This window comes from Xenopus laevis, chromosome 3L (genome assembly GCF_017654675.1).
Source record: "Xenopus laevis strain J_2021 chromosome 3L, Xenopus_laevis_v10.1, whole genome shotgun sequence".
In the NCBI taxonomy this organism is placed as follows: Eukaryota; Metazoa; Chordata; class Amphibia; order Anura; family Pipidae; genus Xenopus; species Xenopus laevis.
In genome coordinates this window covers 84,491,500-84,507,538 of record NC_054375.1, presented here as the reverse complement: position 1 = coordinate 84,507,538, position 16,039 = coordinate 84,491,500, and the positions used below count along the sequence as shown (strand labels likewise).

The 16,039-nt window shown below is 35.5% G+C and overlaps 1 protein-coding gene across 12 annotated transcripts in view; it reads left to right on the top strand.

Moving 5' to 3' along the window:
- The window catches only part of LOC108711202 (membrane-associated guanylate kinase, WW and PDZ domain-containing protein 2), a 441,642-nt gene that overhangs the window by 297,318 nt on the left and 128,285 nt on the right, over positions 1–16,039 (top strand). For 11 of the 12 annotated variants that reach the window (XM_041586534.1, XM_041586536.1, XM_041586533.1 and 8 more), the window contains 2 exons: positions 6,355–6,570; positions 8,038–8,248. In XM_041586534.1, coding sequence (XP_041442468.1) covers positions 6,355–6,570; positions 8,038–8,248 — 427 coding nt within the window. The remainder of the gene's footprint in view (positions 1–6,354; positions 6,571–8,037; positions 8,249–16,039) is intronic. The other variant, XM_041586537.1, reaches the window with a different exon arrangement.

Here is a 16,039-nt window from a genome sequence, read left to right as displayed (position 1 = left end):
TGTGATCCCTTATCTTGAAACCATTATCCAGCTCAGAATTATGGGATAGCCATATCCTGTAGACTCCACTTTAAGCAAATAGTTCTAATTTTATTCTCTGTAATAATAAAACAATGCCTTATACTTGATCCTAACTAAGCTGCATAATTCTATATTGTTGGAAAAACAATCATATTGGGTTTATTTAATGTTTAAATAATTTTTAGCAGACTTAAGGTATCATGATCTAAACTACTCATCCATTTTTTCCTTTATCCAGGAAAAAAATCCAAATTCTATGCTTTCCAGATAATAGATCTATACCTTTATTTAGATTCTTATTGTAGCAATTTTAGAACTGTTTAACAGACTTTTTTTTGTCAAATTATCAACAGATGTGTCAGATAATATTTCATAATCATTTATTTCATCATCATCATTTATTTATATAGCGCTGTCAAGATACGCAGTGCTTTATTTACAAAGAACTGCCAGTGTCTTGCTACAGGTATGGCATCCTATATCTGGAAACCCAGAGTCCTCTCTTTCGAGGAAGTCCCTGTTTCTCCTACTTTGCTGAATATCCCTGGCTCAAGGCCTCTAGAATACCAAGTGCAGCAGAATCTATTACTAATGGCCTGGAGGTTAAGAGGCAAGCTCTTAAAGGGGTGGATCACCTATAAGTTAACTTTCAGTATGCTATAGAATGGATAATTCTAAGCAACACTCCATTTCGACTTATTTTTATTTATTTATTTTTTATTATTTTTATTTATTTGCCTTTTTTTGCTGACTCTTTACAACTTTTAAATGGGGGTCATTGACTACACCTAAAAACAAATGCTCTGCAAAGCTACAAATGTATTGTTATTGCTACGTTGTATTACCCATTTTTCTATTTAGGCCCTCTCTTATTCATATTCCAGCCTCTTATTCCAATCAATGCATGGTTGCTAGGGTAATTTGGACCCCCAGCAACCAGCTGAAATTGCTAACTGGAGAACTGCTGAATAAAATGTGTGAAGAGCAGATCATAATTTAGGTCATATTACTGTAGGTAATTTGCAGAACTTTTAAAACAATTCAAAATTGTTCACATACATATTTATAAATAGTTATATATATATATGTGTATATATATATAGAGAGAGATGTTATATATATATATATATATATATATATATATATATATATATATATATATATATATATATATATATATATATATATATAGATACATTTTTATTTGCTTCCTTTTCTATTTTTTTTCCACAATTATCTCTTTTATACTTTAAATGAACCTACCCTGCTAGGTATACTGGTGCTAAATGTCCTTAGAGGCTTAAACATTCTGTTAAAATCTCCTAATGCGCAAAAGCAATGTATAAGGTAATAGACTCCTATGAAACTTTTTTGTTTTAACAGATAAATTGCATAGTGCTGTTCCCTTTCTCCAGATGATACTGAAAATTAAATATACCATTGCATATTTAAATTTTACTGGAAAAGTACAGAGTGTGACTGCTTTCATGTTGAGTCACATAAGTAAAACCTATTAATTAAGCAACTTGATTTCTAATTGATAATTACAGCATTGTATCACTGATCAGTTCACTGGTAGTTAAACAAAATTAATGTTTTTCATAAATGAGATGATTGCAAAAGGAATTTGCAGGCTCTCTTTGTTCTACAACAGTATAGCACTTCATACTCAAACTAAAAAAGGGTGTGGGCTTTGGTTCTCATTATTCTTGAAGAAAAGCCATTTAAATTAACTTTTAGTATAATTCAGAGAGTGACATTTCAAGGCAATATGCAGTTGTTTTTCATTTTTTTATTATTTGTGGGGGTTTTTTTTAATTATTTAGCTTTTTATTGTGCAGCTTTCCAGTTTGCAATTTCAGCAATCTGGTTACTAGGGTCCAAATTACCCTAGCAACCATGCATTGAATTGAATAATAGACTGGAATATAAATAGAAGAGGGTCTGAATAGAAAGATTAGTAGATGGGTTCAGTGACCTCCATTTGAATACAGGTATGGGACCTGTTATCCAGAATGCTTGGATAAGGTATATTTTCGTAATTTGGATCTTCAAACCTTGAGTCTACTAGAAAATCATGTAAACATTAAATAAACAAAAAAGACTGGTTTTGCTTCCAATAAGGATTAATTAAATCTTAGTTTGGATCAAGTACAAGGTACTGTTTTATTATTACAGAGAAAAGGGAAATGATTTTAAAATATTTTGATTATTTGATTATAATGGAGTCTATCGGAGACAACCTTTCCGTAATTCTGAGCTTTCTGGATAATGGGTTTCCGGATAATGGAACCCCAACCGGTACTGTAATGAGTCAGAGAGAGAAGGCAAATAATTACAGAAAACTATAAAAAAAAAAAGAACATTTATGACCAAATGAAAAGTTGATTAGAATTAGTCATTCTATAACATACTAAGGGGCACATTTACTATGGGTCGAATATCGAGGGTTAATTAAACCTCGATATTCGACCATCGAAGTTAAATCCTTCGAATATCGAAGTCGAAGGATTTACCGCAATTCGTTCGATCAACGATTCGAAGGATTTTAATTCATTGATCGAACGATTTCCTTCAATCACAAATTGGCAGGAAAGACTATAGGGACCTTCCCCATAGGCTACATTGGTGCTCAGTAGGTTTTAGGTGGCGAAGTAGGTGGTCGAAGTTTTTTTTTTTAAAGAGACAGTACTTCGACTATCGAATGGTCGAATGGTCGAATAGTCGAACGATTTTTAGTTAGAATTGTTCGATTCAAAGTCTTAGTCGAAGGTCGAAGTAGCCAATTCGATGGTCGAAGTAGCCAAAAAAATACTTCAAAGTATTTTTCATTTTAATCCTTCACTCGAGCTAAGTAAATGTGCCCCTAAAAGTTTGCTTAAATGTGAACTATCCATTTTTAAGGTTGTTCCTGTTACACCCACTGCCAAGTTCCACTCAATGCCACTCAATGCTCTGCCTGTTTCTGAGGATTTTCTGGTGCTTTTTAATGGCAGAAGTAAGCTTTTATTGGGGTGAAAATTTGAGGTGAGGTAGCCAAACTCTTAATGGGGTTGAAAGTGAATTCTGTGTATTCTGCTCATAAGAACATCAAAATGCTTCTGTACAACTGGGTGGTTTAAAGCTGAAGATTTTCAAAGCCAGAAAAATCCTGGCAAACTCTTTCAAAAATCGTAGAGACAATTTCAGCCATACTATCTTACCATATAGCCACTTTCAGGGATAACAGGAAATGCTCCATTTCAACTTTTTCTTTCTCTTTTTTTTATTGTACAGTAAGAAATGTCAACCAAACTGTTGATGTCTTTAGTAAAGGAAAAATCGTTATTGCCTTTAATCAGAACTAGTTATCTTTTAGGTATCAAACTAAATGCAATTCACAACTTCAGTCAACTGAATATTGTCTCTGTGAGATTTAAATGTTACAGCGGAGTTTAAATGTAACAGTCTCTAGTATTATTATACTTTTATTATACTTGAATCTCATAGGAACAATATGTTCTCATACACTTTTGTAGTTAAAACAGTTACTGACATGCTCTGTTAACTAGGGTATCTCCACTTTCTGTGTCTATGATTCTTATTGCTTTACCATTGTCAGTTCTGTGCTGTTTATTAGGGCTATTGGTAAATGCACTAAACTCTGTGCCTTTTATTGCTTATTGCAGTATCAATGTATTGCCAGGTTTTACCATCACTTAGATTAGTTCAATGTGGCAGGAAGCTTGTTTCCATACCTCCCAACATTTTGGAAATAAAAAGAGGAACAAAAAAGTTCTTGTGTGTAGTGTGGCAAATTTTTTTGTGGCCACGCCCCCTAATTATCATGTTTATTTTACAAAATTTCGCAGGTTATAAAAGTTTGAACATATTTCTGTGTTTTTTTTAAGTTTTGCTATGAAGGTGAATTGCCCTTTAAGCTGTGAGTCTAACTTTTCCCAAGGGATCTGTTATCTTACATTGTTACAATTACTTATTTGCTTATCTAAATTGCTTATTTTGATACATTTGAATTGATACAAATGTATCTTATCTTCTGTAGTGACGGTTTTGGGCTCTCTGCCTAAAGCCAATTAAGTTAGAAACTTTGTTTCTTTTTGTGGATGTTCAGTGCAGAGAAAAACAGGGCTTTCCAGTACAAATGAGGGACTGCAGGTTGAGCTGTCAAAAGAGGGACAGTCCCTCTTAAAACGGGACACACAAGCCTGTGCTTAGGGCAGGAGCTTTAGATAAATTAACTTCCCCATCCCGCACCAGAAATTACCTGCATAAAGCTAGCAGCAGAGCTGGAGGTGTAAGGGGGTCAGGCAGCACTTCCTTTGAGCAGGTCATGTGTGTGACATCACGTCTGCGAACTAGGGGTGCAGATAAATAATGACATCACTTGTAATTAAAATGTATGTACTTCCTGTGTGTACTTTCCTACATTGTACAGTGCTGTGTATCCTAGTAGCGCTATATACAAATCTTATACATACATACAAACTATCGATTTCCTTCTGGGGTGGTGGGTGGCAAAACACTCTAAATTAATGCACCATTGACTTAATGGTAAACATCTGTACCCTGCTGGTGTAATTGTGGTTCGGATGATCATATAGTAAGCATTTCCAAGTGGATATCACTTATTCATGAATGCTATTATCATTAAAGTCAAAGAAGGGGTAATTCAGAGCATTTGCCACCACCCCCTGCACCAGTAGGAATCAGCCCATCTGCCACTGCCCTTAGATGTTAGGCCTATGAGACACAGAATATTTTGACTGGTGGAAGAAAAACATAAAAAGCCACTAGTTGCTTGTTGTCACTGCATCAGAACTGTCTGTAACATTAGAGGAAGTGACAGCCATAGGGAACAAAGGCCATATTCGAGAGCCACAAACTATGTTACTCTTTTTCACCATTCTCTCTGTAACTCGTCAATTACTATGACAACTAAAGGAAATGCTGCTTCTTAAAGAGACACAGTAGGTAGACTAAGGGATCACTGAACAAGAGAATAGAAATTATAAGAGAAAAAATCAACTCTAACTTTTACTATATAACTATATAAGCTATATAAGATTTTCTAAAACTTACATTTTCCCACATTTATTTTAGCCCCCCCCCAAAAAAAAGTAACAAGCATTTTTGTGCTATGTCGTTCATAGCTTAAGCTGATTTTCAACTATTGGCTTCTGATGAAACATTTAACAGCATGCCAAGGCAGAGCTGCAGCTCAGAGTCACATGTAAAGGCAAAAGAACATAAACCATATAAAGTTGCAGGGGGCTGGCAAAGCTGTGCATTGACTGGGTGGAAGCTGATTTGTCCCTGGAGCACAGTGCAGGAATGACAAGGGAATAATGTTAATTTTGATTGTATGTGTTAATTACTGCCATTTGCATTTTGCTCTAACAAATGACACATTTGGCGTTTCAGATTTTTTTATTAAAAAATGGTTGTACTTTCTTAGGATGGGTTCCAAAATCAGCAGACACATTTCAGTTACAAAGCAGCTGAAGAAATGCACCCGACAAGCCATTGCTGCCATAAACCTTGCCACTTGATCTCTTGTACCCAGCTAAACATATTTTCCTTTGTACCCTGAATTAACTTAGCGGTGGATGCCATAGCAGCATATGTGCTCACAAACTGCATACCCTTTAATGTAGTTTGCATTGTTCATTGCAGTGTTCATTGCCACTGAGATTTTTTTTAATGAAGCTAGCAAGAATAATTAAAGGATGGTATACCCTAACAGTGATGAGAAGACAATTAGTGATTAACATCACTTTGACTGATCACTAGTGATATGAAAATATCAGATGTTTCACACTTATATGCTGAGATGTTATGACCATTTATCCAAAGACTCCTTCCTGATATTATTCATTTGAAGAGTTTTTTGTAATGAGACAGTATTTTTGTATTTTTTTTTACTGTGAAATGTGTTGGTGTTTGAAGATTAATAATTTTTATATTAAAATGTGAGTAATGGTACCATATGTCTGGTCTCTTCTCATTGATTTGTACATAGCACAGAAAATGACAAATATTTTAATGGAAATTTTTGGCATGTGGAAAAGTAAACAAAGAAAATACATCTCTTGATTTTTTTTAAATGAATACTCACTAAAGAGAAACGGTACAGCTGGCTAAATTGCTAAGGGAGGCTGAACTTGAAGGCCAGTATGAGAACCACATTTTGGACCAAAAACAGTGGCTTGAACCAAAAAGTCCAAAAAATGCTGTCTTATATAGCATTATAAATAGTACCATAGTTCTTGCAATCCATAGAAAACACACATTTCCTCTATTTATGATGATTATAATGTCAACATTTATCCACAGAAAATTACTACGGCACTCCAAAGCCTCCTGCTGAACCTGCTCCACTTTTATTAAATGCACCAGACCATATTTTTGCTGGTGGCATTCCAAGAGTTGAGGGAAAACGTAAACGCAATAAATCTGTAAGCAACATGGAAAAAACAGAGATTGAGCCTCCAGAAGAGGAGGAAGAGGAGAGGCCTGTAGTAAATGGAAATGGTGTTGCTGTGACCCCAGGTCAGTATGCAATAATAAGATGAAGTAAAGAGTGTTTTTGATTTTGCTTTATAACAGTATGGGCCTTATTTAATTTAAAAAGTCCAACCAAACTAGAATCCACGATTGGAGCTTATTTATTATATTAAAAAAAAGCGCAATCACTTTTTTTCCTCGAGCACTAGCTTATTTAAAGGAACAGTTCAGTGTGAAAATAAAAATGGTGTAAATAGAGAGGCTGTGCAAAATAAAAAATGTTTCTGATATAGTTAGTTAGGCAAAAATTTAATGTAATGTAACTGGAGTGACTGGATGTGTAACAGAATAGCCAGAACACTACTTCCTGCTTTTCAGCTCTATAACTCTGAGTTAGTCAGCGACTTGAAGGGGGACCACATGGTACATTTATGTTCAGTGAGTTTGCAATTGATCCTCCGCATTCAGCTCAGATTCAAAAGCAACAGATATGACCCATGTGGCCTCCATTCAAGTTTCTGATTGGTTACTGCCTGGTAACCAGGGTAACCAGTCAGTGTAAACCAAGAGAGCTGAAGTAGGAAGTAGTGTTCTGGCTATTATGTTAGACATCCAGTCACTCCAGCCTTTATACATTACATTTTTGCCTAACTATATTAGAAACATTTTTTATTTTCTATTTACCCAGTTTTTATTTTTACACTGAACAATTCCTTAAAGAAGGAACTCCAACGAATCAAATTGCTGAGAGAATTTCCACTGACTTCAATAGAAACTCACCAGCATTTACTTGCTGAGTTTTTTTTTTTTAACTTTTTTGGTTGTTTCTTCCGATAAATTTCAGCTATTCCAGGTCCTGAAGTTTATTCAAATTTTTCTTGTTTTTCATCACAAATGCAAATTTTGATAAATCAATCCCTGAATATAGAATTCATCTCCTACATTTGTTTCTCTAATTCCCTTTGGGTCCCTAAATCATCCTGTATCCTTGACATCCTGTATCAGCCCTGATTTGCTCACATTCATCTGTCAACAATGCTGAAATTATGTCTATTTTTTAAAAAATACTTTACATCTCATTTAAGTAGTGGCCAACTAGTCTACAGGTATATAATCTTAGGGCTCGTTTTTTTGTGTTCCACCTCTGTGGAGCCTTAATGAATATGTAACAGAACTTTTTGTTGAGAATGTGTTGTCATTAATAATAATAATAGTAATTGCCTTGCCATTTTACACAAGTGATGTCAGAGGGGGAACTGTTCTAAAAGACCATTTTTTATACATTTATAAACTTAATTGCTTGTTTTGTCACACTAATTTGTGTCATGTTATACGACATGTAAAGTATTCTCAAGCCAAAGTTGACATCAAATAACACTTTAATTGCTATTTTTGAGGCCCTGTGGAATTATCTCTGTTTTTGTGACCAGTTTTCAAGAAACCATATCTGTGCTGACAAGAGAAAATTTGAAGGGCAGAGGTGATAAATCTGAAGTTTTGTGTCTCTTGTAGAATCAAGTGAACATGAAGACAAGAGTACAGATGCCTCAGGTGAGATATCTTCCCAGCCTTACTCTGCTCCACTGTACTGCCATTCAGAAGAAATTAAGGAAAGCACAGACACAAACAAGACCATAAAGCCCGAGGATGCTGATGAGCTTGGGTCCTTGCCTGAAAACTGGGAAATGGCATACACAGAAAAAGGAGAAGTCTACTTTATTGAGTACGTGAAAATTAATTTGGTCACAGATAACTTATGATAAAATATATGATAAAAATGTTTTGTTATATACTGTTGACTAAATATAAGCAGTTTTTACAGTCGATCATTAACTCTCAAAACAATTATATTACAGCGGAAGAACTACAATAACAATGACATATTTTGTATAGCATAAAAATGTTAAACAGAAGGCAAAATGTATTGAACATTTTTAACTCTACACTGAACACCCTACAGCTCAATCAGTGCCCAATGAAATTAATTAATTCAACTTTGCATTTGTGAGTCCAGACCCACCAGAAATCTTTGTAACAGAATTTAATAAGATATTTCTGTGTGAAGCTTTGGTCTGAATTAATGTATGGAGAAGCAATTATGGTCAAAATTACTTGATCCCACAATATAACTTGTAATTGTAAACTTACTGTTTTCTTAATGATGAGCAATGATCCTTATGGTTTTTCTCTGTATTATTTACTTTAGCCTGAGCTGGCATAGTTGCCTACTATGTTATATGCTAAGCCTATTTTTTAAGTACCTATAATACATATATTTGTTTTCTGCCAATTAATTGAGGTGCAATTGTTCTAGTCCAGTAACTGATCATACATTTGTGTTCATTGTCAAACCTGCACAGTCAAGCAGAATTATTGATTGGAAACTTTCGTGGGCATAGTTAACAACCGCTAATCTTTGGGGCAGATTTAGTAAAGGTCGAGTTGTATTTAATACAAGAAATTCAAGTTTTCAAGGGTATTTTTCAGTCAAAACTCGAATTTTCACTTTTTTTTGGAATTTTTTTTAAAAACTCGAAATTTTTAGATTTATTATACCCTGAACCTGGAAATAGCTTGAATCCAAAAATACATCATTTAAAACATTTTGAAGTCATGTAGAAGTCAATGGCAGAGGTCCCATGAACAATTGGACAATGGTACTTATTTCATGATGTTCAGGGTTTTTTTGGTGGGTTTCACTTGCAAAACTCTAATATTTTGAGTAATTCAAGTTTTCAGATTGTTAACCCCCAATTCGCTGATTAGAGTTTTTTCTTAAATTAAAAAATCATTCGTTGTGATATTTTATTAATAATTTGTGGTTTGGATCTTGCTCTAGCCTTTTCCCGTTTAGGTTTAGATGTTTAGTCTAAGTCTGTGTGACACTTTATAATACATGTGGATTTGTGTATGCGTGACTTCATTGGTCCAAAGCTTCAGTTGGAGCCTATTTTTGGATTAGTTTAGGATCATAATCATGCTTGGAAATAATAATCTACTAGACCCTATTACTATTGAGGCACACCAAAATAGGATGTGATTTTGTTTGCATTTACAATAGTTGGACACATCTGTGCCCATGTGTTTTTGAGAGCAGGCAACATACTGCCAATGCTTTTCAGTGCTCTAGTACATCATTAGCTAAAGCATTAGTTAAATTAAAACCTTTAATGAAACTATACATCGATACTGTTCAGTGGAAGGCATATGCAGGATGTGGGTCATTTGGTTATTTTATACCAGGACTTGCTAACAAACCAAAATCCTTCTTAGTTTGGCATCATTTTATTATAATTCAAACATCACGCATTGGGTGTTTGTCTCTCTGTGTAGAAACAAATTGGATAGTGTCATTTTAAGTGTCCTGCTTTGTGTATGCATAAACTTTGCATAGTTTAGCCAATTGAAATGACAAATTATGTCTTCATGTATGGGATCAAAATGATGCAGTTTTTATTGTGGTGGAAAATCATGTTGAAAATAACCAGTATTTGGTATTTCCCAGTGTATCCCTAGACCAGCTGTTGACCTAAGGGTTGAAGAATCTGTCCAGTTGAGCCATCCATATGTTACTGAACTGACTGTAATGCAATATACACATTTATCTTGTTTAAACCTCAACTATTCTTTGTATGTGTTATTATTTCACCGATACTTCTTAAGTAATATTCCTAAAGAGCTAGCAATCTAACTAGTATAACAAGACATTTATTATATTTTCTTTGTGTTAGTGGCAAAGAAAAAAATTATAATATAAGTTAAAATATAAATATAAGTTTATACAGTTGTACACTGTTTATGTAATGTAAAGCACAGGTCTGACTGGCAGTGCTTGATAACATATTAGGGAAATATGAAGGATGATAACATTCTGACTATTTGTGGAATCTTGGTACTGTACTTTGCTATTTTATTTCATGGGTGCATTATTATCAATCCATATTTTTTTTACTGTGCACTTTACTGATCCAATTAGCTCTTACTTTACAAATGTTAGAAGCAGATTAAAAACATTTGGACAACTGGCTACTTTTGTGATTCATCCACTGGTTAATGCCAGTAGGTATATTAGAAAATGTCTTATTCTTGTCGCTGTAATGGCATTTGCTTTATGTCATTGGTAATATGTATTTTTCAAACTAATTGCAAGATGTTTGACAGGTTTGACCTTTATGTCTTCTTAGAAATAAATACCAAAAAGAGGATTCCAGCCAATATAAAGCAATTTAGTATCTATACTATATCTATATCAGTCATAATGATTTGTCTATTGATTTCTATATCATACACAGCATAATTTGATTTAAGTATGAGCACTGAAACACATTTGTTGACGAACTGCAGAAAAAAATGTGCAAATTACAGCTCATGTTTAAAAAAAATAGCATAATGTGAGATGTCATTTCTGAAGACTTGTTCTCCACATTTAATCTACAGTGTTCAGTGTGCTGCTGTTATTTATCTGTTTTAAGTGCAACCCTGTGCTGGTGTGGATAGGCCTTTTGCATTTATATTGGCACACAATTGTATCATCAATGTTTATACTGCAATTTAAGACATATGTATGATTCATACAGGCAATAGCCTTTAAGAAGAATCTGTCAGTCTTTGTTGACAGTATTTCCTGTCATAATTTCCGTCACTACAGACTAGTTACAGATTGGTACCTTTTATTGTCTTAATCAGTTTGCTTTTTTGTTAGTCTTTTTCTTGCCAAGTTCCCATGTTTTTTCCTGTATAAGGACAGGGAGGGAGGTAAGAACTGTTGCCAAATGTTGGATCTCTTTCACGGCAATCAAATATTTAAATATGGCTTTACTTTGACCTTGGTATTGCAAATGGTATCTTCCTGCTTAAACTTAAAATTGTTTCATGTTCACTGAAAAAATGTGCTCCGGGGTTTGCCTGTATTTTAGTTCTAACATCTGGTTTCTATCACACCCTATCGCTTCAAAATTATCTTCCGCTTTCAAGGATTCTTGCTTGTAAATTCAATTTGAGTGCATATTCATCTTACCATAACAATTTGACCATGCATATTTATCTTACCTTAACCACGATAGCCCTATAAATGATGGAGGGAAGGTTTATCAAAGTATGTGGGCTTGACCAAATTCTTGATCTGAAATCTACTGTCAACAGTGTAGAAATGTAACACACCAAGTAAACATGATGGCAATTTCTTTTTTACAATGTCTTTATTTGCACCAACAAAATTCATACAAAATAGAATGAAACTTGTTATTACAATTATGTATAAGGTTACATATATGGATTTAAGAGGGTCTGTACAAATTCTTCGACCCACTTTAATAGTCAAAAGCATAGATTGTTCTTTAAATTACCCTATGCAATAAGGATTTTACACATTTCTCTCCCCCCCCCCCCCAGAACCACTCCTGTTTCCACCCAGAATTGTGTCAGGTAGAGGGCTATAAAAACACCAAGAATCTTTTTTTTATATTTAAACTCCTATAACTGCTACTACCAAGTACATGTAGTAAACCGAAACCTATGAAATGTCTTGTTGTCACTGGAAGATAGTGTTTGTACATGTTTTGTCCAAGTGGCGAAACGTTTTTTAATGTGACATTTTTTAATAAGAGTGGCTTCAAGCCAGTCCATATGATAAGTACATTAAGTTCAGTAAGCATCAGCTCTAGTTATAGCAATAAATATGAAATCCAACAATGCAACATGGCCTTTCTGCTAACCACAGAGATATTTGCTAACTTCTTATTTATCTTTGGTACTTTTGTTGTATCTCCAAAGATAGTCCACAAAGGTGTGAGGTGTATCTGAATATGTAGTTCAGATTTGCAATAGGAACTAAAAACATCCCAAAATTGTTTAATCAATAGTGATGGGTGAATTTGCACCGTTTTGCTTCGCTGAAAAATTCTCGAAAAAAAATTCGCGAAATTCGCGAAACGCCGAAAAATTAGTGAAATTCGCGCCGGTGCCAGTTTTTTGACGCCAGCGACTGTTTTTTTTACGGTGGCGTCCTTTTTTTTCGACACCGGTGAAAAATTTTTTTTGACGCCAGCATATTTTTGCCGAGAATTTTCGCGGGCATTTCGCAAATTTATTCGCTGGCGGCGAATTGCAATCGACAGCACCATAAACAATGGTAGACATCTGCTTTTGGGCCTGGCATTTTAAGCAAGCATCGGAATCTGACCAGCTCACTTTTTCTTTTGTTACTCAGGAGAAAAATAGCCCCTATGTAATATATTTAAAAATGTAATGTAACACCCATTTGACTGTATAGAACACAAATAGTTAAAGAAAGTACAGCTAAGGTATGAGCATGGGTTACATGCAACCTACATACACCCGGGGGAAAAATCAGCAGTGGACAGGTAGAGATGTGGGACTGGAAAACTTTGACTCAGTTGTGGAATAGTCCTAGATCCGCAGTGAAGAGCGGGGTTAATTGGGTAACGTCCCGCTGTTAGAGTGGGGTAAAATGGCCAGAAATCCTCTTAGTAGCAACACTAGAATAGGTAGAGTAGGCAAAGGCAGGAACTATGTGAGACACGTCCTTCCTCAGTGAGAACACTCCACAAAATGGCGGCAGTGACGTGACATCAGGAACCGCCCTTTCCCTCAAGCATGCCAAATAGCTCTTGCACAAAAAGAAAATGTCGCCTGCGAAATCTCGCAAGGGCACTATGGCGCCAGCGAAAATTCACATTTGAGAAAAAACAAAAATGCTACCGACGTTTCGCCTGGCGAGGATTTTAGTGGCGCAGGCGAAAAAGGGTAGCTGGGGAAAACCTTCAAGCCCGAAACCACGGCCTTACTATGCACTATACTAAAAATAAGAAAAGAAAAAAAAAAGAAACTGCGTGCAGGACTGCCTTTTGCCTATCGGGTCCGACAGCCTCTCAGCAAAATTTAAAGGCACAGTAGCACAGTCTGATTTAAAGGGAAGTGAGCCCCACGTTGGGTGCCAAATGTAACACACAAATAGCACACAAATAGTAAGAAAGAAAGTCCAGCTAAGGTATGAGCATGGGTGACATGCGACCTACGCTACAGGGCACGGCCTTCGCCAAGTGGAAGCTTTCCCTTTAAGAGGTAGTAGTACTACACAACACAGGCAGGTTAAGTGCTATAAAAGATGGAATGGACGCCAGGAGGTTCTTGGTGAAACAAAAGGTGGAGGTTTATTATGCCTAAAGCAAATGACCACAGGTTTTACTCACGTATGAGTGGAGGTGATAGTAGTCGATAACACAGCAGGATGGTAATGTACAAGCAGATCACACAGGAACAGCAAGATGGTTATTACTCACAGAGGAATCAATAGTCAAGTGTACATCAATTCCCATTTGACCGACGTTGCCAGTGAGGGGATCGGGATCAATCAGGTAGGGTACAGGCAGTCCTCTGCTAACCTAGATGCCTATCAACTGAGTTCCCTGCTCTAAAGGCAAACAGACCTTGTGGAAAGCTACTCCCTGCTATCAATCCTCGACGGAGCAACAACTGCTCTTGCTGAGTAATGCTCTCTGTCTTACTCTAGTCTATAACAAGAACTAGTCTGTGCTGACTTATCCCTCATTCACGGGTTGCCTGGTCCCGATTTAGATCTCCAAAGGTACAGGCCCCTTTGGGGTAAATGGCTTTACTGGGGCCAAATGGGAATCACCTAGCAGCATAGCACCAGGAGCCAAAGAGGAAGAGGCCACTCCCTACACAGCACTATATAGCAGTGTGGCAGGGGAGTGTCATTACACTCTTTGTCCAATAGATGTAGTTGCTACACTTACATGTCATAAAGGCTTGTTTCCAACAACAAAAGCTATAAGAAACTAAAAAGAAAGGTAGGGGATTAACTCTATAGGGACTAGCAGAACCTATAGGTCCCTACAGTAACATGAAAATGAATTGAACTAAGATTATGCAAACTTTTTAATCTATACTTTGAAACATAATATCAAACTAATACATAAAATCCATATTAAAAATATGTATTTGGATTTGCAAAAACAGCAGTATTTTTATATGGTTGTAAGAGACAGTGGGCTAACTTACCTTCATTTTTTTACAGTTTTACCCATAATTCTTACATTTCTTATAATATAATATGTGAAAATGTGCGTGTACCTTAAGGTGAAGGAATTGTTAATTAGTTCAGTTAGGAAGTTTTTCTGCACAATTTTTTTTCTGTATGGAAATGCTACTTTGATTGAAAAATGAGTGGGTAGAGAACATACATTTGCAGTATAATTTCGATGTATTGTATAACATTGAAAGGTTTTGCGTGCCAGAACACAATTTTTTTATGTAGACATGCTTTCAGTTAAGGATGTCCAGACTACAACTCTTTCTCAATCTCTCATCAGCTTCTTCTTTAAAGTTATTGGAAACAAGGTTCAAATGCCTATTAATTTATAGCTAGCATGTAGATTTTTTATATTAAACAGTTAATTTACAGAATTGTACCGGCCAGTTATTATTTATTTCACATTTGGCAACCATTGACTGATATGGCCTTCCATGCTGGTCAAATTTTACAGAAATTTTTCAGTACTTGCAGCCTACCTTTTCTATGTTTTGGTGACACCTTCAGAATGTTTGTACAAGCAACAGAATTCGGGTAAGCATGCAAATTATGGGCTACATTTAATTTGATGTGAAAAAACGCATTTATTCAGTTCAGATTTTCCCATAGACCTCTTCTGAGTTTTCATGGGATTAATCATGACGTCTGGCCCTATGAATCTGAAGCATATCAGGGGTGTGGAAGGACAGGCTGTCATGGGGGGATTACGGTAGTCTGATTTTTGAAATGTTAAGTTCTGAGAAGTTTTATGTTACAAGTCACAATTCACTACATAGCAAAATAATTATTCATGATATCTTTGAAAAAACAAATGTAACCCTTTTTATCTTGAATAACCTGTACAGGGGATTTCAAAGACATGGCATTTGCATAGTTACCTCTTCAGATACTTGTTCATATTCTTCATATTCATTATTTCTATGCTATCTACATTTTTTGTGAGGGGACAGATGAATAATTTTGCTACCACTATGATAAACGATGTATATCGTTTATGTATATGATAAACATTTGTGTCATTTAAAGCAAAATACAGAAGGAGCAGTTTGGTTTTACAAGACAGCTTTCATTATTATTAACAAAAAAAAAACACATGTAATGCAGTAAAACATGCGTACGATTCCTTTCTACAGTGCATGTGCAGAGCTCTTTGGAAACCCTAGACTGAACGAAGATCTGGGTATTTCTAATAAATTCCTTTTGCTTTGGATGAACTCGGAATCTCCAATGAGGCTCCCTTGGCAGGCGGGCTGGTTGATTATAATAAAAATAGCTGCTGTGAACACAGTAAGTTGAGGATGCCAAATTTACAGCTGCCTTGCACAATTACTCTTCTAACTCCTTCAGGAGTAATTAGAGCTAGTGAGCAAATTAAGTGTATCAGTTGCAGTTTTGCTGGAATAACCCCCCTATTCTTCTTGCTGTCTCTGTTCTTTTTTT